At 37.0% G+C, this 27,347-nt stretch overlaps 1 protein-coding gene across 1 annotated transcript; it reads right to left on the bottom strand.

Moving 5' to 3' along the window:
* Positions 1 to 339: 339 nt before the first annotated feature.
* On the bottom strand, positions 340 to 25,492 carry LOC124360568 (carbohydrate sulfotransferase 6-like). Its single transcript, XM_046814294.1, has 7 exons — positions 25,328 to 25,492; positions 15,619 to 15,763; positions 13,047 to 13,204; positions 5,189 to 5,424; positions 4,911 to 5,109; positions 3,476 to 3,655; positions 340 to 840 (listed from the first exon to the last, which is right to left on the bottom strand). The coding sequence occupies exons 1-7, from the start codon at positions 25,351 to 25,353 to the stop codon at positions 525 to 527; spliced, it is 1,260 nt and encodes a 419-aa protein (XP_046670250.1). The 5' UTR covers positions 25,354 to 25,492; the 3' UTR covers positions 340 to 524.
* Positions 25,493 to 27,347: the final 1,855 nt, after the last annotated feature.

Raw genomic sequence — 27,347 nt, 5'->3', positions numbered from 1 at the left:
CCGTGTTGAAACATGTTCGCGTAAGTTAATAACGTACACGATGGCCGACTCGGTACTGTAGTGGAGCAGGTCATGGCAGCTACACGTGAAACCTTTTACCGCGTGCTGTGGTCCCCAGTCCTGCTGAGGCAATTACTTTCTAACTGCCAATTTATAGTAACAGTGCCGTAATAACATTTACATTGCACGGTCTACTTACATGTATAACGGGGAATCAATACTTTACACTCCTTAGCCAATGTGTGCTGACGAAGGCAAACTATTAGATATTTCTGATTCCGTCAGTCTTCATGTTTATTATACAAAAAATACAAGTTTTTTAGGAAGTAAAAGTCTTTCTAACCTATAAAAAATTCGTTTATTTACTTATTAGCTTCTGTTATGATATTCATTGAGTACAGTCAACCAGATCGGAGTTGTTTTCAAGCGACGCCTCGCACAATAAATATACTGTCTAACATAAATGTATATAGTTCGTTATGAAAACTTAATATCACATTTGGCAGATTATAGTATTTGTATGACTAGACGCCGAGGTCGGCCAGAGGGTTGAACGTCTGCTGATGAGAGGCATTGTACGCAGGCAGATACCCCCATGCCGACATCGCGACCCTGCAGATTCTCTGTAGTTCCTCCACCTTCGCGTATTCAGACTTTCTCCGCCAGCTGAGGGCTACATCAGTGGAGTTGCGGAACGTGCTGTATCTGTTGCTGTCCACCCTCGTAGTATGATTGTTAACAAACTGTTCGACCTCTGGGTGATATTGGAGTCCAAAGAATCTGAATATGTCTGGAATCACCTTGTGTGGTTTCAGAGACATGTCCTCGTAACGGACAACTCTGAAACAATCAATGTGAACATGTTAACTCCTAAAAGTGGAATACAATCCTTAAATATTCATAAGCAAATCAGTGATCAGTGTTAAAATTATTTATTTCATAAATTATGCAAAGCAAACATATGAGAAAGATCACGATAATAGGTAAAGAAAACACTTGTTACACTGCTATACGTATTCAAGAAGTATAATAAATCTGTAATTTCCTTACGTAGACTTCTTGAAGGGTTTTAATTGTTTAGGTTTTTGATAACGTTTACTGTAGGTATACTTATTAGTGTTTTAAATCTGTATTTAAAAGCATATTTGAAATTGAACGTTTATTGATTTTCTTATCCCGATTAACTCTGTACACAAAAAATAATTGAATGGGTGAGAAGTGCCATTACTATCACGATTTTAACATTGTGTACTTTACCTAATGAAGTATTGCCTGTATAATTAGTCAGATTTTCCATTCACTATTGCAATTTTTAAACAACTCAATTTATTAAAATAGGACATTTAAATGCCAGTGCAATTTATTCAAGTAGTAATTGCGTTTAGAGTACTCAATAGGAAACGTATTATCTAGATTTTATTACAGACGGCGCCAGTGAGGAAATGAAACCATTTAATGCATTATTTAAACACTGCTATAAAACACAACTTAATGAACAAAACTGTGAATGTTTATACGTAAGGAACTCTAAACTGGTTTCATTAAAATCATGTTCACAGTGCTGATGAATCTTAGTTTTGAAATAGTAATACTTAAGTTACACATGAACTTTCACGTTATATAATTATTTATAGTGGTCCATCATATTATATAAAAGATCTTCTGGAGAAAATGGCTTCTAAATATATTCAGATGTCATGGCTCCAGCATACTGTCTTTTAACTTAAAATATCCAATTTATTCCAATGTTAGTTCAGAAACAGGAATATCTTTCAATGACGATCACTCATCTATCAATCAAAAATATGTGCAAGCCTTTTAAAAACAGCCATCATCAAGGCTACCCTGTTACACTGCAGGGAATTGGATACGAAACAGTGGTTAACAGCTAACATTTGATGAATTTTATTTATTGTATATTTTTGTTTCTTTGCAGATGACATTTAAAACGAAATACCTCAATCGATTTTACTTTACTTAACTCTAACCCATTTATCAAACTTTACACCATTTATCATAAAATTATTACATTTTTTGTTGAATGACAGGTTTTATGTTTCTCTCATAGGCAGTTTATGTCCTAATTTTTCACTTCACTCTTATGGATGACTTTAATGGATAACTTATTAACATTAAAACATTTTATATTATCCGAAAAACTTAATACTTTTATAATTGTTAATACTTAACTTATAATTGTTAATTGTTATACTTGTTAATAATTTTATTTCAAATTTTTTTGTTACAAAAAGTAAAAATGGCTCATAGAGTCCTATACAGATCCATCTTGGACCAGTTCTGTTTCTTGTGTACCTTCCTTTTGTACCGCAACAAATGGAACTCATCGCTCCTGACAGGAAAAATTGTTCCGCATGCGAACATCACAACTCTTCGTAGACTATTAGAACCAAAACAAGAAATAGGAATCAGCTCCTGTCTAGAACTGAACTCGTGTACTGAACATTTCTCAACAGGACCAACAGTAGTAAATCAATCGTGATTTCTTTTTGTTTTCGGTAACGATATCATAAGGAACCGCTGTCATGGCGGAGATCTTCCTTCTTGAGAAAACTGCCTCCACCAAGTTCCTTGGAATGTATCTTGATCGGGAGCTGACCTCGCATTCCACAACGAAAGTATATCTTTATATGTTTCTACAGGCATTTATTTTTAACACAAACTTTCAAAAGTAATTTCCTTGGATGTACTAAAATGTAATGTGATAAGTACAAGCCTGTATCGGCCTTGCGTATCAAAATTTTGCACAAGGGTTAAACCTTTGGGGTAGCTGTTCTAAATACAAATTTGAAAGAGTATTTAGAAGTTAATTAGAGCTGTCCGAATTAAAATTCAGTGCAAAATGCCTTCAGGAAGCTGGGATTGCTGATTTCGCTCTGTCTCTCTACCTACATCCATGAAGTCATAATGTACAGCCGATTCAAAAGAGACTTGTTCTAAAGCAGAAGTAATCACATATAGAACTGTTGCATACTAACATTAGCAGTCTGGGGTTGGTGTTAAGCTGATAAATATAGACTCCCTGCCGAGAACAAACATTTGAATTGCCCAAACAATTCACAGAGCTCGATTGAGAAATCTTTTGCAGTTAAGGGTGTTTTACTCTGTTGCCGAGTTTATGTTGAACTACTGAAATTAAACACAAAATTAATTGGATCTTGTACGAAAGAGTGAGACATTATTTATAACATTACACTTGACGTTTGAGTACAATTGGTTTTTAATGGTGAATATTATTTTAATAAGGAAGAGTGTTGGTAAATGGTTCGTATAAAAAGTCACTAATTGAAAGATCAAGTAATTAAATATTTATCCCACGATCTACACAAAGTCATCCCCATCACATCGTTTAGTTAGTGTCACTCTTATAACAACTAATATATTAGTATGTATTGTATATACCAATCAAATAAATATTGTTAAGATATATTAAAATATTTACATACAATTAATATACCTAAACTTATCGGGAAAAAGGGCTTTAAATCTCATAGCAGCACTATAGTCATCAACCAAGTCTGCACAAACGCGGACGGGATTGCCACAATCTTGGTGAGCTTTACACCACGAGAGAGTTGACCGCGACTCCATGATTCCTCTTGGGTCCCTCACTAGCAGCACAACTCGTACATTCAGCCTACAACACAGCACATAGCAGCACTATAGTCATCAACCAGGTCTGCACAAACGTGTACGGGACTGTCACAATCTTGGTGAGCTTTACACCACGAGAGAGTTGACCGCGACTCCATGATTCCTCTTGGGTCTCTCACTAGCAGCACAACTCGTACATTCAGCCTACAACACAGCACATAGCAGCACTATAGTCATCAGCCAGGTCTGCACAAACGTGTACGGGACTGCCACAATCTTGGTGAGCTTTACACCACGAGAGAGTTGACCGCGACTCCATGATTCCTCTTGGGTCTCTCACTAGCAGCACAACTCGTACATTCAGCCTACAACACAGCACATAGCAGCACTATAGTCATCAGCCAGGTCTGCACAAACTTGTACGGGACTGCCACAATCTTGGTGAGCTTTGCAAAATTTATTACTATTAACTTTCTTATTATATGCATGTCCCGTTATAGGTAAATCTAAATTATCCAGATTGTGGTGACTAATAAGTGATTATACTTCAACAGTATTAAACTTATTAGATTCACTAATAATATCTAGATGTTTAACCATGATTTTACGTAATTATTTAAATGTCTTGTAACATCTGGCAACAAAGACAATCCAAATTTTGTCTATGTATACATATTTTATACGTGGTCTCTGAACCCTTGAAACAAGTTTGATCAATTTGTGCCAAAAATCACAACGAAACAAATATTAAATATAAAAAAAATTCAACTTTTCTCTTAACTATATTAAGAACAGCCAACACTTTAACTGGACATTTTTATTGAACTGCACCGTATATCAGATATAAAAGTATTGAGTGGACAGTACGGTCATACAGTAGACCCTACAGCATGATTTTTAAAGCTTATTAAAGTCAACGTTTTGAAAGAATACGTAAGATTATATTTCAGCTCGATAATTATAAAACAAGACAATTATAAATATAAACCTCAATCATTCGTCTGTAGCCAGAGAAGATAATTGCTTCTCGATCCTTTGAAGTATCAAACAAGGCTTCGTCATGCGACCAAATGGTAAATTACCATTGAACGCAGGATCGATGTAGATTAATGACCGTATATAATTCCAATAACGCCGCAATCGACAGCCACAAGTCAGTAATATAAAGTTGAAGCACAGACAACACTATACTTTTTTATTTGCTTATTAGGTATTTTTATTGAAGTAACTATTGTATTCTAACTAAGCATAACCCTTCAATTTTTATTTATTAAACAAAAATAATGTAGGTTACTCACTCAGGGTCCGCCAACAACTCCTCCACCAAACGAAGCCGAATGTGAACCACCTTCATGGACTGGAAAGGGAACAGGCGGCAGACAGGTTTGAGGAACTGCGGTAACCAGCAGAAGTCCTTGTGCTTGACACAATGCTGCCACAGTCGCGTATTGTGGGTGAACAACCAAGTGTAGTCCTTGCTGCGCTCTAGGTACCGCTCTAACATACCACGATCATTATATTAAGTGGTGACAAACCTATTTATTTATAATTATAAGATGAATCAACTAGACAGTACCTAACACATGATAGTTGCAGGTGAGCAGACTGCGGAGGGCGCGCACTGCAGGGGAGCCGAGGGGCTCGCCGCGGATCTGGACCGTGCGGTAGTCCGTCAGTGGCTCGGAGAAGTGGAATGTCCCGGGGTGACTGTTCAACACTCCACCTATAAAAGTGGACCCGGACCGCCAAGTTGTTATCACTAAACTTCTCATCGGCGTGCCTCCTTTCTCCGGTATCAGATCTTCTATTTCCCTGCCAACAAAGAAACCACCTTATTATACAGTTAATTGCTTAATATACACGTTTTCACCTAGAAATTCCTAGAAAAAACACTAAATAAGTATGAAACACAAGTTTATTTTTTTAATTTGATAATCCTATCATTTACTACGACACCTATTTTATCATTTATTTGACTATATTTATTCTACCTAATGGTGGTGTATACAATCTATTCAAGTATTTAGATATCCACTATTTCTATAAGAGTAGGCCTGCAAGCGGCCACAAGCACAACGCGCCCAGGGTGGATGGAGTGGACCTGCGCCAACAGCGCTGATGACCCCTGGGGCCAATTCCGGCTCATCAGGCCGTCCTGCTGCGGGCCTGCGGAAGCGGCAAGCGGCCCCCAGCTCCGTCTCTTCCGCCGAAGAATCGACGGACGGACACCGCTGCCGGAGAAGACATGGAGGTTGAGCGGGGCCCCCGCATTCCTCCCATCATCATGGACGTCCCCAAAAGGGTGGGGCTCCCACGCGGTGACCCTCAGACAGCTGCTGGGAGGAGACTTAGAGGCCGTCTGCACGGCCAAAACTCTCCGCCTCAAGACCTCCACCGTGGCCCACTTCAGGTCCCTGCAACGTTACCTTCAGGATCAGGGGCTGAAGTTTCACACCTTCGCCATGGCCAACGAGAAGCTGATGAAAGTGGTCATCAGGGGTCTCCCGGCCACCTTACTCCTGAAGAAGTCTCAGAGGCCTTCAAGTGCGAAAACTACGGCATCGTCGAGGCAAAACTTCTTAAGACCAGGAGAGGCCACCTCCACCAGCCTCTGGATTGTGACCCTGAGTGGAGGAGACGGACTCCGGCCACCATCCGATGTCTACAGTGTCCGCACTCTGTTCCACTGTAGACTGGAAGTGCGAAAATACACTAGGCCCGGGGGACCGGTCCAGTGTCATCGATGCCAGGGCTTCGGGCATGGCTCAAACCACTGCCACCGAGAGCTCCGCTGCGTCCGCTGTGGAGAGGGACATCCGTCCAGCCTCTGCCCAAAGGAGTCATCCGCCCCGGCCAGATGCTGCAACTGCGGTGAAGGACACACCGCCAACTACCGAGGCTGCCAGTGCTTCAAGAGAGAGAAGCAACTCTCTTATGCCGCCGCAGCCAAGGCACCGCGGAGGGCCGCACCCGCCAAGGCCGAGCCTCCAAATCAGCGAGACGTCCCACGCCCTACATCCGAGGAGGACACAGACGAGGATGGGTTTCAGCGAGTGAGAAGTCGCCGCCGCCACCGCCTCCCTCGAAACCCGGCGGAATCGTGGACCCCACACTCCACCACAGACCCCGGCTCCGGAGCGCCAGAAACCCTCCACCAGCCAGACTACCAGGAAGGAAAGCGCTCCTGCAACCTGCCACCCCAACTAGGCCGAGGCCCACGCCACGAGTCAGGCTGGAGATGCCAAAAGCGACACCCACCGCAGACACCTCAGCCCCACTGCCACCCACGACTGAACCCGCGGCTAAGCAGCCCGCTGTTACCCTGCCTCAGGATCTCAGGCAGGGATCACGGAGATCCTCTCCCAACTCACCTCCATGGTTGGAAATAATGTCGAGACTACTCGACTTACTCAACACCACCCATGGGTAGACTCAGAATTGTAAGCTGGGAAACGCCGACGGGGCAGCGGGTAAGCGGCAGGAACTCAGCCAACTACTGACTGACATGGACGTGGATGTGGCACTTCTCCAGGAGACACACTTCAGGCCGACGGACAAATTCAGCATCCCCAACTACCAGGTGCTCCGCACCGACAGGCAGCTTCAGGGCATCAGGGCAAGCGGCGGCACAGCGATTCTTGCCCACCGGCGAGTGGCTCACCGGCTCCTAGTCACACCTCCTGCTCTGGGGGCAGAGCTCACCCGGATCGCTGTCCACCACAACGGGTCGGAGCTAGAGCTGACTTCTCTCTACAACCCACCTGGGAGGAAGCTTCAACCTCGCTGCCTGGACGCCCTGCTTCGTCCTGACTCCCCGCGCTCGTCGCCGGGGACTTCAATGCCAAGCACCCGGACTGGGGATGCCGGAGGCCCAACAACTCCGGAAAAGACCTCAAACGTCTCTTGGAGAACCGTCACCACGTCCAACTACTGGCCCCTACAGAACCGACTCACTACCACCACAACGGACATTTTCAACCCGACATTCTTGACTTCGGCCTAGCTGGATCACTGAGTGGACACATCGAGGTATTTGCCGTATCCGACCTCTCGTCAGACCACGTGCCAGTTGTCTTCGACCTGCCTGATGATGGAGCTCCAGCCTACCCTCCAGCTCGCTCCACCAAGGTCAACTGGCACAGGTACGCAAACTACCTCGCCGACAGACCTCGGCCTCCACCAACTCCAGCCGAGTCATCAGACCAGCTAGACCGTCAAGTACTGGAACTTACAAAACACCCTCCAGGAAGCAGTGACCGTCATCCTCATCACCTCTCTCACGGGTAAACTTCACTCCACCTCTACCTGAGGACTTGAGAGAGGAGATACGTCTGCGCCGTAGACTGCGAAGAGAGTATCAGCAGTCCCGTTGTCCCCCACGCCAAGCACACCTTCAAACCGCCAAGCCAGGAGATGCACCACGCCTCCTGGCAGAACACCGAGCGGCCGCGTGGGATGACTACGTGGAACACCAGGCTGACGGTGGTGTCGGCGGCATATGGAAGATCTCCAAGGATCTCCGAGGGGAAAAGAAGACCATTCGTCCTCTCCACGGACAACGTGGAATCGTCCTACTCCCCCGAGGACAGAGCAGAAGCCTTTGCCGACACCATGGAAGATCAATTCTCTCCACACGCAGACATCTACGACGAGGACACCTGCGAGGCGGTCGAAAACTTCCTCGAGGACTACTCTCCTGACTCCACAGACCCACTGCCACTCGTGACCACACTCGAGGTGAATGAACACATCCCGACGACTTCGCCCGAAGAAAGCTCCCGGCCCTGACTCCCTGGGAACACCAGCCCTGCAGAACCTACCGGCTTGGGTGATCGTCACGATCACCTGTATTTTCAACACCTGCCTGCGCCTGGCACACTTCCCCACCATCTGGAAGGACGCCAAGGTGATCATGATCCCCAAGCCTGGCAAGGACCCCCTCTTTCCGGAGAACCACAGGCCAATCTCCCTGTTGCCCGTGCTCTCCAAGATCCTGGAGAGGATCATCCTGTCAAGGTTCCCAGAGGAGTTTTTCCAACTCTATCAGGACCGAACAGTTCGGCTTCCGGAGTGGACACTCCACCACCCAACAACTTCGCCGAGTCATCAACCACCTCTCAGGGGCGATCGAGAGGAAGCACCACTCCACTTCGGTCCTGATAGACGTCAGCAAGGCCTTTGACAGAGTGTGGCACGAGGGCCTACTCTTCAAACTGACCGAGTCTCCGCTGCCAGGAAAGATGTTCATGCTACTCCGGAGCTACCTCCACCGTCGGACTTTCTCCGTCCATGTTGCACGATCAGCCTCCACGTTCACGGCCAGTCTCCTCCGGTGTGCCACAGGGGTCGGTACTTGGGCCGATACTGTACCTGTGGTACACAAACGACTTCCCAGTCGCCCCGAGGGTACAGCTGTCTCTCTACGCAGATGACGCGTTGCTGACGGCCACCTCTGCCAACCTGAGGATGGCCAGAATATACCTCCAACGACAGCTGGATCTTCTGGAGCCCTGGCTGACCAAGTGGAGGATAAAAGTCAACGTGGACAAGTGCGAAGCTATAAACTTCACCCGACGACCGAGGCAAGCCGATGGACGACATCTGACTCTAGGCGGAGACAACATTCCATGGAAGACGAAAGTCAAGTACCTGGGGGTACTCCTGGACAGTCCGACTGACACTGACACCCCACGTCACGAGAACCTGCAGCCTAGCAAGGAAGGGCTTTGCAAGCATCAGCCCACTGCTCTACTCCACGAAGCTACCGACCAGGACAAAGGTCCTCCCTCTACACGGCCCTCACGCGACCAGTGCTCACGTACGCGGCCCCTGCCTGGTACCACCTCACCTCCAAGACCGCCAGGAGACAATTGCTCGCGGTCCAGAGCGTGTGTCTCCGGAAGGCAACTGGGTCGCCCTGGTTCGTGAGGAACACCGTGATCAGAGAGTCCGCCAACATCCCGACCATCAGGTGCTTCGTGGACCGCTTGACATCCACCTTCGAAGAGGCTGCAGAATCCTCGCCGTGGGAACACCTACGGACACTACGTGCCCAGGAGGTCCCCCAACTTCGTCTTCCTACGGACGACTGACGGACTACTACCAACACTACACTACTAGACCACTGACAGGCAGCGAGAGCTGCTAGGGCTATGACCCGTATAGTCATTGGGTAAAAGCCAGACAACGGCAGAAGCCCAACTAGACGTGGAGGACACCCCTCCACAATCGTACAGACTTGGACTTGGAAAAAATATTTAATGATTAACATTTGCTGCAATGTATCCTTCACATATCAACACGTTGAGTCCATCCAAGTATAAAGTACGTATAAAAAACGTATTAATGTCATTCCACAAAACTAAGAATGCTTTTTTTCTTGGATTAAAAATAAATAAACGAAAACACTTTTGTAAACCTGTTTTCAAATTATTAAATTGATGAAATTTACAACGTGCTGAAAGTATGAAAAGAATTTAAATCCCTACAGGGACTTACACGATGTATTTCAGGGCTAAAAGTTTAGTTGAAACTTTAATATATGAATTTAATAGTTAGTAAAACGAGAATACTGATATTTTCAGGGAGGTTCATGCTTAAGATCAACAAAAATACGATGAGAACAATTAGCAAGCACATCAAAATTATTTTTTTTTTAATTTGACATACTAGTGGGAAAATAATTTTAAAAGTAAGTTACAATTTTTTTTAACAAACAGTCAGAAGTTATTAGCTATATAAAGATAAGCACATAATTAATTCCTTTGAAGTTTGTGATGAGTGTTTTATGCATAGATATTATAATATCCAATGACAAGAGTAAACAATCATAACGCACGTTCCTTATATTTTACGTGGTTGAGTAAAGTTAACCCCCTGCCGGTATTGGTGTTGTAAACTCTGCTAGGCTAAAACTGTCGTGACAAAGCCACCAAGTTAAACCCTACGAACTGTATCCATATGTATTTAATTTTACATTTTGAAATCGTTAGTAAGCCTAGTATTCAATACCTGGTTTTCAAGATAAATTAACGTTTAAAAGTTTTCATGGCCGCCATTTTGAAAATACTAAATATTATATTATAATTGGCCTTGTTACTATAAATATTTGAGCCAAATTTGGCAGGATTTCATTTAATATTTTTTTAATATATAATTTTTTATAAAAACACATACAGACAGGCAAAAAATTAAGCACCTCATGGGGTGAATTCGTTTGTCTAGATCTGAGCAATAATAATAATATACGATTATCCTGAGAATTACAGGACATCCTGTGTATGAAAAACATAATAGGTCCGAGAAGACTACTGTGAGAAACTCATAATCCGGTGTGTTAGATTAAGAATCTCCCTAAATTCACTATCTAGTTCTACTAGAAACTTTCTGTTTTCTAAATAAGATCTAAACCAACTCAAACTATATGAATAGTTCTGCATGTTTAATCGTGTCGAACGCTTTACTAAAATCAATGAATAAGGCAAATGCATGGCTTCTTACTATTTGTAAATCCAATACTTTATCTGCAAAGGATTGTAATGTGTTCTCAGTAAATTTATACTTCTCAAACCTAGCCTATACCAAGCGTTATTCAGAATATTGTTTTCTTTTAAGTATTTACTTCAGTGAACCGGAACGTAATGTTATACAATCAATTTTAAAGTAATCCAATACTTTATCTGCAAAGGATCGTAATGTATTCTCAGTAAATTTATACTTCTCAAACCTAGCCTATACCAAGCGTTATTCAGAATATTGTTTTCTTTTAAGTATTTACTTCAGTGAACCGGAACGTAATGTTATACAATCAATTTTAAAGTAATCCAATACTTTATCTGCAAAGGATCGTAATGTGTTCTCAGTAAATTTACACTTCTCAAACCTAGCCTATACCAAGCGTTATTCAGAATATCGTTTTCTTTTAAGTATTTACTTCAGTGAACCGGAACGTAATGTTATACAATCAATTTTAAAGTAATCCAATACTTTATCTGCAAAGGATCGTAATGTGTTCTCAGTAAATTTATACTTCTCAAACCTAGCCTATACCAAGCGTTATTCAGAATATTGTTTTCTTTTAAGTATTTACTTCAGTGAACCGGAACGTAATGTTATACAATCAATTTTAAAGTAATCCAATACTTTATCTGCAAAGGATCGTAATGTGTTCTCAGTAAATTTACACTTCTCAAACCTAGCCTATACCAAGCGTTATTCAGAATATCGTTTTCTTTTAAGTATTTACTTCAGTGAACCGGAACGTAATGTTATACAATCAATTTTAAAGTAATCCAATACTTTATCTGCAAAGGATCGTAATGTGTTCTCAGTAAATTTATACTTCTCAAACCTAGCCTATACCAAGCGTTATTCAGAATATTGTTTTCTTTTAAGGATTTACTTCAGTGAACCGGAACGTAATGTTATACAATCAATTTTAAAGTAATCCAATACTTTATCTGCAAAGGATCGTAATGTATTCTCAGTAAATTTATACTTCTCAAACCTAGCCTATACCAAGCGTTATTCAGAATATTGTTTTCTTTTAAGTATTTACTTCAGTGAACCGGAACGTAATGTTATACAATCAATTTTAAAGTAATCCAATTCTTATCTGCAAAGGATTGTAATGTGTTCTCAGTAAATTTATACTTCTGAAACCTAGCCTATACCAAGCGTTATTCAGAATATTGTTTTCTTTTAAGTATTTACTTCAGTGAACCGGAACGTAATGTTATACAATCAATTTTAAAGTAATCCAATTCTTATCTTTTGCTTGCTTTTATTCTGGTAAAGCACATTTATTTTTGTCTTTAATTAATTAATATCTCGGCTCCAAGCCAATTTCTGCGGGGTTGATTTCTATGTGTTCGTGGTGTCAAAAATTCGTGGGGCTAAGGTTTGTGGAGTCAAAATTTGAAAGTCTAACTTTTTATTTATTGTACTGGAAGTTGAGCTTCACTTTGGGACACCCGGTTATCAAGGGAGAGGCTTGAAAGTACACAAAGTATTCAGTTAAAGAGGAGTGTTTTATTTTGATTTAACTGGGGAACTTTGCGCCTATAAAAGAAATGTACATGCTTGTGAAGGGTTAAAGACTATGCAATTCGTCTAAAGCATGGTAAAAATACTGTAACTTAGATGAATATTTTATCAAACTTTGCAATCACTGTAGAACTATTATAAGCCCTAAAATGACAATTTTTCTTTTGCTCCCTCCCTCCTCCTGTACTTTAGTATAATTTGTTACTTGAGAACAAATTAATAATATTTTCAAATATACAAATGTAATTCTCCAAATTGTACGTAATTGTTACACTTTAACCTCTATAAAGTGTACTTAAACGAAACCACTAGAGACGGATGGTATTACAAGACAAAAAGTTCGTGTATATGGCCTACAACGTTATAAATAGTCTTACCGGAAGGTTTACCTGAATGACGGTAGCTTGTATCCTTTTGTTTCTTTTTTTATTTGGATCCTGAGCTCATCTATAACTTTTTTCATTTCATCTGTAATTTCATCGTGTATTTCTGCATCTTCATCTATGTCAAGATTTTGATTGGGGTCAAATCCTTTTTCTAAAAATTCCTGGAACAGTCACATTACGGGATTCCTGGTAAGCAATTTACACTAATTTATTAGTGATTTTAAAATTTGAAAACAATAACATTACAACTGGCACAAGTACACTTTTATTAGTTAATGCTTAATTTATCTAACTCAGAGTTCAATTCTGCGAGTTGGGATAGTAATATTTTGTTTAAGAAGACCTTTTCTTGTATATGATTTCTCTACTTAAAACTATTGTAGCCTAATTAATTGATCTTTTAGATAATTTTAGATGAACGAGTTTTACATGAATACTGTTTCCTATTCAATAACTATCACCACTCAGAGTAAGTTTCCCATGCAATAGGTTTTATATTATATTTGTACAGTAAACCACAAAAGGTCTATATTTTCTATGTAACAACAGCATTAGAGCATAAAGTATTTATAGACACTAAACCGTTTGATTGATAGGGAAAAAGAATCAGCAAAGATACTAATTTAAAAAAAAACTATAATGATAAATAACAATTTACAATTTAACAGCAAGTATCTGAAAATTAATATACAGCCAGGTGAAAATAATAGGGTTTCAAAAATCCTGTGCATGGTGAATTTATGTAATGAACCAAACATGTGTGGTGGTAGCTCTTCCTCTATCTAGTACCAAATTTTATCACGTCTCGTGTAAAAGGCTTCGCTAAGGTTGCATGCAAACTTTCAAATCTATGTAGCTCATTTCATTTTCTAGGTGCCTTGTGGACAGAGAGGCAGACGTACAATCGTACAGAAAAAATATATTTACATCCTCGCGGTAGACAAAAGATAATTGTGTTAGCATACTGAGTGATGGCAACAATGACGCTCAGCCAAATTCCATGGTTGTACATTCTAGTTTGTGTAGAAATGAAGTTTCATTCAAATTTAAAACTCAGATGGAATCCTTTTAGATTCCACACGATTCATTTACACCTTTTTTAGTAAGTTAGATGTTATAGCAGCGTTCAAATAAAAGTTCCAGTAAGCAAGCGAGGGTATTAGAACGTAAGAGTGCGCTGAAGTCAAATATTGTCACCGACTTTTAATATTGACTCCAGTCTATTACATTTTCTTTTTACTCTAAGAATAAAAGTGTCACTGGAAAAGAACTCATATTATTGTACACAGTTTGTTTTCAAATTTATCTATTCAGCTAATATCTCGTTTCCATCCAAGTTACCCGTAAGACCGATGTAAAAATATTCACTAACTCTCAGTCAAATCCCATGGGGTGGCATGTACCATCGCCGAACTCAGTGTTTCTCTTATATAAATGAAGCTTGATACCAAATTTCAAGTTCGTACGTTAGTTAGTTTTACAGATATCGTGCGTGCAGGCAGAAACTGAAATGTTTCAAACCCCCAAGAGTGATAGGCTTCGCTAAAGCTCAGCCAATAACTAATTAATTTATGAATTGACGTTTATTGTAAAACAGTTTTCAATATTAACCAAATATATTATAGTGCACTTGTGCTTGAACTACGTGTATACTATACTCATCATTACTTTATGAATTGTTATAGCAATAGAAATTAGTCTTAACTCTTGCCTACGATACAGTACGAAAACCGTTAAATAGCCAATCCTCAATCAAATGCATCGATTAACTCTTTGTTGCGAGTGGATAATAGTCCAGGATCGAGAGCCAATTAGCACTGACTGGCAGAACAAAAACTAGCTTTTCAGGAAACCTATAGGGGATTCCATCATCAGTTAGGTCGGGTCAAATCAAGATGGCAGTAAAAGGATTGATACTCATGTAGGCTACGTTGTAAATTTAAAAGCAACAGTTAATAATCTGGGTTAGCAAACAAAACTCAAAGACTAAAAGTAACAAATTTTATATAAATGAATCTAAGTGACTGGTAGTTGATTTTAAGTGTCAATCCAAAAGTATATGATTTAGGGAAAAAATTATCTTTTGATATTATTGACCCTAGTTGCCTTTCCCCATTCGAACCCCATCGGCAGATAAGCGATTTCTTTCTCAAAATATTCTTCTATTGATTTCATAAAAATATAGGTTATGTTCTTATGTAATGCAAAATTGCTCTTATCTCCCGAGTTTGTATGATAACTATTTTCTTTTAAATCGCACGATAAAAGAATTTGCTCACAGGACGTCAACGGAGGTGGTGCATGTTCTTTCCTAGTGGATTCTTAATAAAAGATTATTATCGTATTAACAGACTTTATGTTTTAGTTTAAAAGGTTTTAGTTTACTACGCCATAAAATTTGAAGGTTGAGAGTTTTTGTTCCACATGTAAATGACGTATATAATATAAGAGTATTTTAACGATTGAAAAATGCCTAATGCTTACTACCACAGCCATTATATAAACAAAATCCTCGCTTAGCACTCGGTATAAAAATGAATATACTTTCAATTCAATACAATCTGACATGCCTTACCTTTTCGGTGAGGTTTCTGGGAAGAGCAGTAGTAGTTGTTAATGTTTCCTCAGTACAGTAATTAATTTTAGGGAACGATGACCTCATGGAGTAAAGCTTCAGAGTGAACACAAACACTATGACGATGGCTAGTTTTGTTGTATTGCTGGAACATGTTCCATTGGTTATATTTTATTTAAGTTACCAAACTATTACTTTGACTAAAGGACATGTCTCAAAACTAATTATATAGCTAAGTTAAACTAAATTAATTTATCTAATTGTTAATAATGAACGTCTAATTATCAGAGCTTTGTTATCGCGTGTGTATTTGCTGTTCGGTTCACTGTTTTTTAATTTATATAAACATCTTTTCACAGCTCTAAGATACCTTTCCTAAAGATAATAAAAATATATAATAAAATCCGGGTCACTTCAGGAAGTATTATAGACATTTAAAGTAGTATTTAGGTACCTTATAATCAGGCTCATATAAAAACAGCTGAAGATAAGGATACATTTATCAGTTTACATTATGGATAACGTGAAAGTTGAGAAGTGACATGTTTTTTTTTTATTTATTTATAGAAATATCCTAATTTTAAAATACTCATAATTTGTTTAACATTTCATTACCTGAGGAGCTACTCATACACATGCTATAAAATTAACATTCTTCATATTCAGCCAATTTTCCTTGGCCTTGAGTACAAAATTCAATATAATTTATTTCTAAATGCTTCCATTTAAATCTCTCCTTTTGGAGTGATCAATTTTATATTAACTGAGAAGTTATCCTAAAAGGAAAAAAGACTCTGACATTTTAAACCCCTAACCAAAACGGATTGCTCCAGTGTATTGATACAGTTTTTATTTCAGTTTGGTGTTTGTGTAAAATGCTCCCAAATGTACTTTTTTAAACAAATATATTTACCACTCTTCTTGCTGACCTTGTTTTACTCTGTGATGATATACAGCCGCATACATAATTCCCCAGTTTTAATTTAATGATATTTCCAATATAAGAAATGAATCTTTATTTATTTTCAATTTAAGAAAAAAACTCAACACTCGTCAACAGTTCCCTTATACATTCCTTATACTTATAGCAAATACAGATCTATAATAAAAAAATAAATATGGGTTACAATGTTCCTACTTTTTAGGCTTTAAGATTAACGTTAAGAAACAATATACTTTTATTATTTAAAGTTTGTTATTGACGATAGAGGAGTTGAAAGGATAATAGGATTTCGGAAATTTGCCAACGTTAATATTGTTACAAAAAAGTACAATACTACCTTTATCTTCGAAACTTAGTGTTATACTTGTTTGTAACATATAATGATGGCAGATGTCTGGAATTCTAATAATACTTTCATACTTTTATACAATTTTATTATTTTTATGATTTTATATTTAAAAGTGACTTTTTGGTTTTTCTCAGAAACTGCTATACCCATGTTAAGGGTAAAATGACTGACGTGATCGTTGCCCGTTGAATCATAAAACCTGTAAATTCACTAATCATCTAGTGATTATATTTTAAATATTATGCTAAATAATTGGTAACAAACATCGATAATTTGATGCTTTGTTATAATCATGTCTAAGATTTGTGGAATTTAGTTTTCAGCTTAAAATTACAATGTTGTGTCACATGGCAAATCTACAATTAATATTGTAACACATTCATGCAATTCGATATCGAATAATAATTGGTTTCGATCAATTGTATCGAATAATTCAAAGCCAAATAAACAAAACATAAAAGGCCTATAAAGAGCGTTTGATGTATAACTGTGATTAATTCTAAGTTAACAGGTGATAGATGTTTAGCTTCCAATGAAAAATATATATTAAATGTTTCATATGTGATGAAGTACAGTATAATACTAATTTGATATTATATTACTGTACGAGTCTTACCGTGGTTTAACTTTTTACAAGAATAAAAAATTGCACAACTTTAGTATTTGTAATTTTAAGAATGCCCGACTGCTTTCATATTATAAGATTAAACGTTTATTATTTTTAATTCGTTGAAATTTGTGAATTATTGCTTGAGAGTGGAAAGATTACATTTTTCCTGTACCACTATTTACTTTTTTACTCATTTCTTAAATGCTTCTTCTGCACATAAAGCACATCTTAGATGATCATTCAAACTATCGCACTTTCACTCGTATGAAGATTGTAGCATTGGTCTGTGAGGTGAGTAGGCCAGAAGACGGGAACATTTTGCATGTACAGGGTGTCACAAAAAGCTCAAATGGCTATCTAAATTAGAACCGCATTCTACACGTAAAAATAACTTGGAAATGTTCAGTGGGTTTAACGACTTCAGCTTAGTTTATCCATAATACACACTTTTATATTTAGTTTTTGAAACGTTGTTTTAAAATAATCCTCCAAAATATTTTTATGAAACTTTGCAGGTATATTACTAACTGACATATGTACAAAGGCTTACAGTTGCGTTGTTTCCTTTAAATTTTTCAAATTGAGCGTTTTTATTTAGGATGTACTAGCGGACCCGGCGCGCTTCGCTGCGCATTTCAATAAGTTTCCCGCGGCTTCGCACGCAATTTCCCGTTGAAAACAGTACACTATATTCACTTATTCATTTTCTATCACATTCTAAACATTGCTGAGATAATTGATAGTCGTTCCTTCGTGAGCTTCTTGGGCGCATTATGAAGGTATGTACCACATTCCTGATACTTCTGTCAAAAAAAAAACAACTAAGGTTGATTTTATAACATTCTTTATATTTGTAGCCAACGTAAGATAGTAATTATGATATCTGCATTGCTCTTCTGATCAAGCATGAGCATGGTTTATATTAAATAAATATTGCAGTTAAAGGTGAATTTTTACGTCAAATTTGAATTGTATTATCTGGATAGTAAAGTCTATGTTTAACAGTGATTGCAGAAACAGTTTAAACAAAATTTGTCGTTTCTCTTAAGCTTACTCTATGCTTTAAAACTATAAGTGTAGTAATTAAATTATATATAAATATATTTTTGTCGCATTATATATGTTTACAAAGAACAGCTGATTAAAAATTTGAAAAGACTCTTTCACTTAATAACATATGTTTGCTGCAATGCATTTCTTACGGGTATTTCTGTAACCAGTGGGGCGGAATCCTGAATCGGGAAAGGGATAAAAAGTATCCTATAACCTTCTACAGATCAAGACGAACAAATTAAAAAAAAAAATTAGGCGAATCCGTCCAGCCGTTTGTGAGTGATGCTGTTACACACGAACAGTTTCATTGTTATATATATAGATTGCAAACCATCAGAAAACACATTTTAATTGCGGTAAAGAAAATTACTATTGAATATGTTACATTGAAATTCGTTTGCATAAAGCTACAGTACTTTCATTTTATAGCGAAATAATGATAGCTACTTGAGGTCTCATTTCCCCCATTATGCATGCGACCATTAATGACTGACCTTAAATAAAATATGCTTTCACGATCACAGCCTGGAATATTTATCCATTACTTGATAGATGCTACCTTTGAGTGCTGCCAAAGCCCGCCCTGCTGGCGAGAAGCGTTCGTGATCAGACCTTCTGAAATATTAATTTCACGTAATGGATAAATATTTTAGACCTGGTCACGAATGCCTTACGGTGCTGCTCCCTTATTTCTGGCGACGAACGAAAAACATCTAATGAAATATCATAACATCCCTAACAGGAAATGGATAAAGATGCCGAGGGCTCTGAAATAATAATAATGTTTCTTAATTGTTTGGAACAATCATTGTTGTATACAACGCGTCAGTGCGACATGGTACGCAACCCATTCAGACATACAGAGTCAGAAAAACTCGCAAGACATACACGGTCAGTTAGTTCATGCTGCACAGCCCCCCCCCCCAGTCAAATTTGGGTTTGCCGCTCCCGCAGTTGTAAAAGCCACTGGCACAAATTGACGCTATGAAAGAGTTTTTAACGCCTGAGGCTGTTGACCTTTTTCATATAATTTGGAAGGTGCTGTTCATTAATATAGCATCCGTCTGTGGAGGCAGTCATATGCTCGTATACTATCGTCTGATGTTGCCCCCTAATTGACACAACTATATTCTGTGGAGAAAATGAAATACCCCTTCGGGGACATTGGGCCACTGACGGCGGAAAACCCTTTAGAAAAGGTGGGCAATTTTCGAGCGTTGCTCGGGTACAGATCAAACTAACGGTCGGAAAATGCAATGGAAAAACTCTACTGCTTAAGAAGTTCGGCTACTTTGGATTTCACTATTTGAGGTGTTTATGAATGAGTTATAATGACGATTTTTTGTATCATTACACTGTAGACGAGTATATAATTATCAGAAAAAAATTTAAAAAATCACTTTCGGTCGGAAATTAAATGCACCTGAAAAACTCTAATGATTAGAACTTCAACTACTTCGGACTTCAGTTATTGAGGTAAACGTGATATTTTTGATTGAGTTAGGACGACGATTTTTTGTTATCATTAAACTGTACTCGACTACCTATATAATTATCGAGAAAAAAAATCACTTCCGGTCGGTAAATACCGATGAAACGCTCTCTACAGATTCAAGTTTTGACGATTTTGGATTTCACTGGTTGAGTGGTTGAGGTAAAAGTGGTACTTATAATTATGTTAGGACATTGATTTTAGGTATTAATTCAACGCCGACTAATAAATATATAATTATCGAGAAAAAAAAACAAAAATAATCACTTCCGATCGGAATATACTAAGGAAAATGAAATAATACCTCAGTCAGTAAAATCCAAAGTAGTCGGAACTTCTTATCAGTAGAGTTTTTCCGGTGTATTATCCGACCGGAAGTGACTTTTTCAATTTTTCTTCGATAATTATATAGGTATCAGTCGGCGTTCAATTGATACATAAAATCAATGTTCTAACATAATTCTAAGTACCACTTTTATCTCAACGACTCAACCAGTGAAATCCAAAATCGTCAAAATCTGAATCAGTAGAGTTTTTCCTTGGTATTTTCCAACCGGAAGTGATTCTATTGTTTTTTTCTCGATAATTATATATGTATTAGTCGGCCTTGAATTAATACCTAAAATCAACGTCCTAACATAATTCTAAGTACCACTTTTACCTCAACCACTCAACCAGTGAAATCCAAAATCGTCAAAACTTGAATCTGTTAAAGAGCTTTTCTTTAGTATTTACCGACCGAAAGTGATTTTTTTCTCTATAATTATATAGGTACAGTGTACAGTTTAATGATAATAAAAATCGTCGTCCTAACTCAATCGAAAACACCACGTTTACCTCAATCACTAAAGTCCAAATTAGTTGAAGTTCTAATCAGTAGAGTTTTTCAAGTGTATTTTCCGACCGAAAGTGATTTTCTATATTTTTTTCGATAATTATATACACGTCTACAGTTTAATGACACCTAAAATCAACGTCGTAAATTAATTCTAAGCAGTCATTTTACGTCTCCCAAGATGAATTTGAACGAAGTGGTCGCTAATTTAAACTGTTCTTTGCGACATCACGTGACCGCGCCCTACACAAATACCGTGATTACACTACACTATCCGAAAGGCCGAGCCCAAAAGTATCGTTTGATACTTTATTATTTAAACGAATGGACAATTATATTTTTAACAACGGTCACTTTAATCAATTAAATCAATCAATTTAATGTTTGTAGACAAGATTAATGATAACTCTCCTTTTTTCTCCCTCTCTATGCTTTATTTTTTAATATGTCTTAAAATTTTGGGGAGGGTCCGGACCCCCTGAACCCCCCCCTTCGCTACGTCACTGCCCCCTATCGTAGTTGTGTATTTCTCTACTACGTTAATAAAGTTTGTTCATGCAGAACAGTATTGTTTCCAATGTGTAGATAAAATTGATTATTAACACCTTTCAGTTTCAGGATATATGAGACCGTAATAGGCAATGAGGAAAAATGTTATGTAAAATGTAATTCAGTTTAATTCCCTTTTGGTTGACTTTTAAAGAACCTCAGTTTTATATTTTTAAATTGGTAAATAAAAATTGAATCCACGAAAGGTTTGGAGACAAACCGATGTCATCATTTGCACAGTGCTTTGTAACTTACAGCAACTAGCCTACATTGAAACTGCTGCATGTTTTAAAATATTTATAATAACAACATAATATGTATGTGAGAACACAGTTGTATTAAGTCTGTGCAAGTAGTAAAGTGTAAATAAGACGTAATATAATTTTAAATCAATAATATTTAATCCAAATAAATAGACTTTTACAGATGGCGTTGCTAAATTTCAGATTTGGTAAACATTGAGTTTGTTATGGGAAAACCCTAAACTGAATATAAATTATAAGTAATTAGTATTAACAAAAAATAGTATTTTTACAATTCATTAGCATTGAGACACTAAAATGCATTCTGCCACTGAAGAAAATTATTGGTTACAAGTTTTGTGTGGCTGACGAATATTTATTACGAACCAATATTTTTTAATTATTTAGTCTTGGCAAGTGGGACTTATTATTAATTTATTTCCAATCTGTTATGATATGTTATTTGAATTTACAATTGACTATGAAATGGCATTGTTTTTAGCAGCTTTCATGAAGTTTCTGTGAAGGTTTTTGTTCTACAGGTTTTGTTTTGTGAACATGCTTGGTGGGTTTTAAACCGACGCGACGGGCGTCATCCCGATAACCGCTTCCTGCCCTTAATGGTCCAAGATCATCGCTTCGATCACCGGCACGGATGTGTCAAAGTCATTTGTTATAACGTTGTCTATTGCTGTTTTCTAAGTGGCCGTCACCCGAGTAGGGGAATTTAAATTTACTTCACACGAACAGACCGAATGAACCTTTAATCTCTCAGTAAAGTGGTTTTCTCATTGAACAAAACTATATCAAAATCCTCCAGAACGATATAGTCTCACCTTTTGTGAGGCAGTTCCCCAATGATGGCTCTAGCCACCACCAGAATAGGGTATCGACGTATCCACTGGGAGAGCGATGCAATCCAATTATTGGATTTGTGGGTTAAAGTCAAAGTTAAAAGTTAAAATTCCAAAGTGTTTTATGATTAATTATGTTACTTTTAAGGATCCTGATTTCATGGATTGTGTTATAATTTGGAATTTTGAAATGATTCATTCTTGGTTAACGGTAGTCAGTTTCACTTGCAACTATAAAATCTCCGGAGTCGATTCGCTACAAAAATAAGACTGAGTTCTCTTTTTTATTTGGTAGTTATTTGTGCATTTTGGCAGATCAGAACAGTACTGTTCGAAATTGGCAATTTTAGAATGTAATATTCTGTAACCTTTTTGTAAAACTGCTCCAAAATAGAAGGTTATGGCTTTATTTGACACCCCATTTTGCCCTAGGTATAATGTTTCACGACTTCTGAGATTACTAATGCCCCAGGCCAGCAGCAACATCAGCATTAACCCACAATCATCTCTGACTCGTAACTAAAATCAGACCGGCCGGCCACAGTACGTGAGGCCTTGACATTGCCCATGAGCACACAATGTACCTGAGCTTCTTAAATGGTTCTACATAGTTGACTCTACGTCACTTAACAAATATGTCTAATGATTATGCATTCCTTTTATGAATAACATCCTAACCTTAATAATACTATAAATTCGAAAGTGCATTCGTTTGTTTGTTTTGCTTTCACGCGTAAACTATCCAACCGATTGTACTGAAATTTTATATCGATATTCTTACCGTTCCTCGAATTAGTATAGGCCTATTCTTATTTCCAAAATCCCTCCGTGATATGCTCCACTGGTCTTAAAATTCCATTAAAAATCCCATCTCGGTCTCTAAAGTTGTGAAATATTAATTAAAAGAGCATGTCTAATGTAATCAACTGTTTTGTGTAAATATTGTTTATTATTTTCAATTTGAATATATTTATAGTGAGTACATTCTCTAATTGTTTTTGACGCAGTTTTAGATTTTAGTGATTAGGTACGTACTCATCTACCTTATAAAATGTCCTAAAACATTATATCATCAGAATTTGACTCCGAAGACTCCCTTTGAAGCAGTCGGCAAGAACTATGTTAAATAAAAGTTCACTGTGCTAATCTACCAATTCCAGATCTAAATGTTCTAAAAACAAGTATGAAAACAAAACATACTAAAAACAAAGTAAATTACAGTGGCCATAAATATACGCTTTTTTATATATTTTCTTGATCATGGCAAAAAGGCAAACTCAGAATTGGCGTTGGAAATATAATTCACTCAAACCAACTTACAGTGGTTATACAAGTGCAACGCAGTGTGGGTATGAGAGATAATGTACTCTAACTTTTAATTTACATTTAAATACTGTTATGAAACCTAAATTAGTTGTCCTTTGACAAAAGGAGGCTTCTCAAAGCTTTGTATGTATATATTTTTTTATCAGGAAAGAGGCAACATCAGCAATGGAACAAAAAATACTAAGATAGGAGTCAATTACAATGACCATAAATATACACTTTTTAACGTATTTTCTTGATAGTGGAAAGAAGGCAAACCAAACACTGGCGTCGGAAATGGTAATTCACTAGAACCAGAAGTACTCATACAGGTAGAGGTACCCATTGGTAACTGGTACTATCAGTATAAAAAATGTAAGGTGACAACGTAACGTACAATTATTTAATTTATTTACCCAAAATTTCTAGAAAAAATAAGTTGTTATTTGCTATACAATGACAATTGGCTCATTGCTTCTAGACTAGTAGGCCTACTATGAAATTATGTAGCCCAAGACTGAAATGAACAAAAGTATTTTATTAACAGCTATCAGTCCACCAGTATAATTGATTATTGAAAGAAAGGCAGTCTGATTGATCATCTTAGGTTTACTTTAGTCACCACTTTAAGTCTTTCACTAATAATTATTTTAGTCTATAGCTATGTTTAGTTTAACATGAAATTTGCAGAAATGTTAAATCACAAAATAGAAAATAATGTTAACATTCAGTTTAACAACAAAAGCTACATTTGAAGGCACATAAATCTTCTTCTTGACGTCTATTTTGAGGTTACCACAACCCAGAGAATATTTTATAAGCTATTATAAGACAAGACTGTTCAGAAAGGACTACTTATTGATTAATACAGTGATTTCATTGACGATGATTGTCATTCTGATCACATTCTCAATATTAACAGATTGATCATCTATGATCCCGTTTACCAGTGGTATTCATAGTTTTAGATACTTTATAGTTAATCTATTAACTATGTGTTTAAAATCTATTTATTTTTCAAACAACAACACATCGTAATCTTAGCCAATAAAAAAAATCATATGAGATTTATTTCTATAATATCTGTTATAAGGCTTTGTTACAAATACAAGTTGTGCACCTACTATCAACACAAGTTGCATTGATGCTTGTGCTGATTTTATTCTCAAAAATTTACTATGCAGAACTATTTAAAACCCACAAAGCATTTGTAGTAATTTTGTTTAACCACTTAATAATTATAAAATATTAAAACCAATCAATAATTGTTTGATTTGTAAAACACATTTTCAAAATTTTTATATTATTGTTTATTTTCTTCTCTTTTTACCCCTCAATGTAAAAATAACTATTTCTAGAGATGAGAACCATTACAGTAAATATAAACATAAATTGTAAGAAAATTACTTACATTCAGTCATTATTTTTATATTAAATAGTGAAAATGTTTTTAGAATTTCAAAACGAATAAACATACCTGCATATAGAATTATTCCTAATCATTGTTTTACTTTCACTAGAATATAGATGGAGAACAACTAAAGCTCGTAACTATATCTGGAGTGGTGACACGTTAACAAAAACTAACAACGGAAAACTGTACCACTTGAGATAGACTTGTCACGATACTTCAGAGCTTACAACTGAATTATCAGTGGAGCTCTGGTAAAAGCCAATTACTTGTGAAATGTTGTATAAACTTCCACACATCTTAACAGTCTCTTAAAATGTGTCTAGTCTGTGCACAAATGTTGCTAATGTTTAAAGGAAAATTATTTGCTCGCATGTATATAAATATATATCTCACCATCATTTACCCCAGTAAGGTTTTTGGAGAGTAGGTAAGAAGTATACCCTGTACTAAAGAGTAGTTTATTATCTAACAGCAAATGTCAGATTGGTCATAATTTTGACTTGTAAACTATTATATGTTTATTATATTTATGTCCTTTTTAATTTGAGTTTGATACTTTAAAATCCTTGTGAGTAGTAGTATTAGTAATTTTAAGGGCTTCAATATATTACTACTAAATTACATGAAGTAAGGACTAAGAGTTACCATAGTTTTTCTTCAGTACCGTAACTCTGTTATACCCTCCCCCCTTAACCAGAACATTACATGCTAATGATTAACACACTCAATTTTATTATTTCAGGTTACAGCAATGAAACATTCTAACACTCAAAATAAAAAATAAGACACTCCACTACTTACTGATCAAAGTATTAAATAGCAAAAATATCCATATACTCAATCACCATACAAAGTTTATTCAAAACATATTTATTTTAATATTAGCCTTAAATGGAATTCATGATCTGATACGGATTACTCATAAACTATGATTTTGTTGTGACTTGTAAGTATATAGAATAATTTTTCAACTTGATTTATTCTTTTTTTAATCAATAATCTAATATTTTTCAAAGTCATATTTATATTTATTAAATTATAATTATTTTTCAATTCATTTATTCCTGAATAACAAATTTAATTAAAAATAATATATGAAAAACATTTAAATATCTTTCTTGATTTGAAAATGTTTTAAATTGTATTATTCAAGTGTTGTATAAAAATATTATTTCTTTGGTCATTTTAGCTGAATTTAATTAAATATAAAAGAAGCATATAGTGAAACAGAATGAATAGAAGACACCGATATTTACAATGTAAGTCAAATCAGTTCATGAATCAAATCACACCAGACTATTCATGTAACCTTTGACAGAGTATCCGTTTGTTTACACATAAAGTGGATGGTAAGATATCACACTGTTCCACTTGATAAATTCTTCAAGCATGAGGGAGTTTATCTCAGTTGACCAAACCGCAAGGTGTTTCCTCAGTGTCCATAGCCTCCTCTTTTCTCTAAGATGTATCGGGAGAAGGGAAGAACTGCTCCTTTCTGCGAGGTTGAAATTGATTACATTGCTGGTGTTGTGGTTATGAATTTCAGTGAAATGCTCAGTACTGCTTCCAGAATATGAATAATTTATTGAAATATAAACAATGCAGCTACATTTGAATACTGTTTGAATGTGTTTTCTACTGGCATTTTTAGGTCTCAGGGTTGCCAATACTTTACAGTTTTTCTGCAGGACAAGTCTGTTCAAACTTCCAGCAGATGATCCTTCCCATACCCCAGCCCATTTATCTTATATATAGGACTCAAATATTAAGAAATACACAACAATAGCTGTTTCTAGATTAGTGATAGTTCTCAGTCTCTTGAGCACATATAGGACAGGACAGTCATTAACTTGTAGAAAATATCCAAATATGATATCCAAGATAGAACATTGTTCATAATAATTCCAAGTATTTAGTCTCTTCTTCCACTTCTAACACCGTTTGGTTACCCCCAATTTTCATTCTTGGCTCTGCCAAACAGAACTTGCTTTATTTTGCCCTCATTTAGAGCCAAGTTGTAACTGTAACATTATTGTTTGACTACAATTACACCTGTTAAGTTATTAGATTATCGGACTGTTTT

Source organism: Homalodisca vitripennis, chromosome 4 (assembly GCF_021130785.1).
Source record: "Homalodisca vitripennis isolate AUS2020 chromosome 4, UT_GWSS_2.1, whole genome shotgun sequence".
In the NCBI taxonomy this organism is placed as follows: Eukaryota; Metazoa; Arthropoda; class Insecta; order Hemiptera; family Cicadellidae; genus Homalodisca; species Homalodisca vitripennis.
This window is presented reverse-complemented; position numbering and strand designations above follow the sequence as displayed.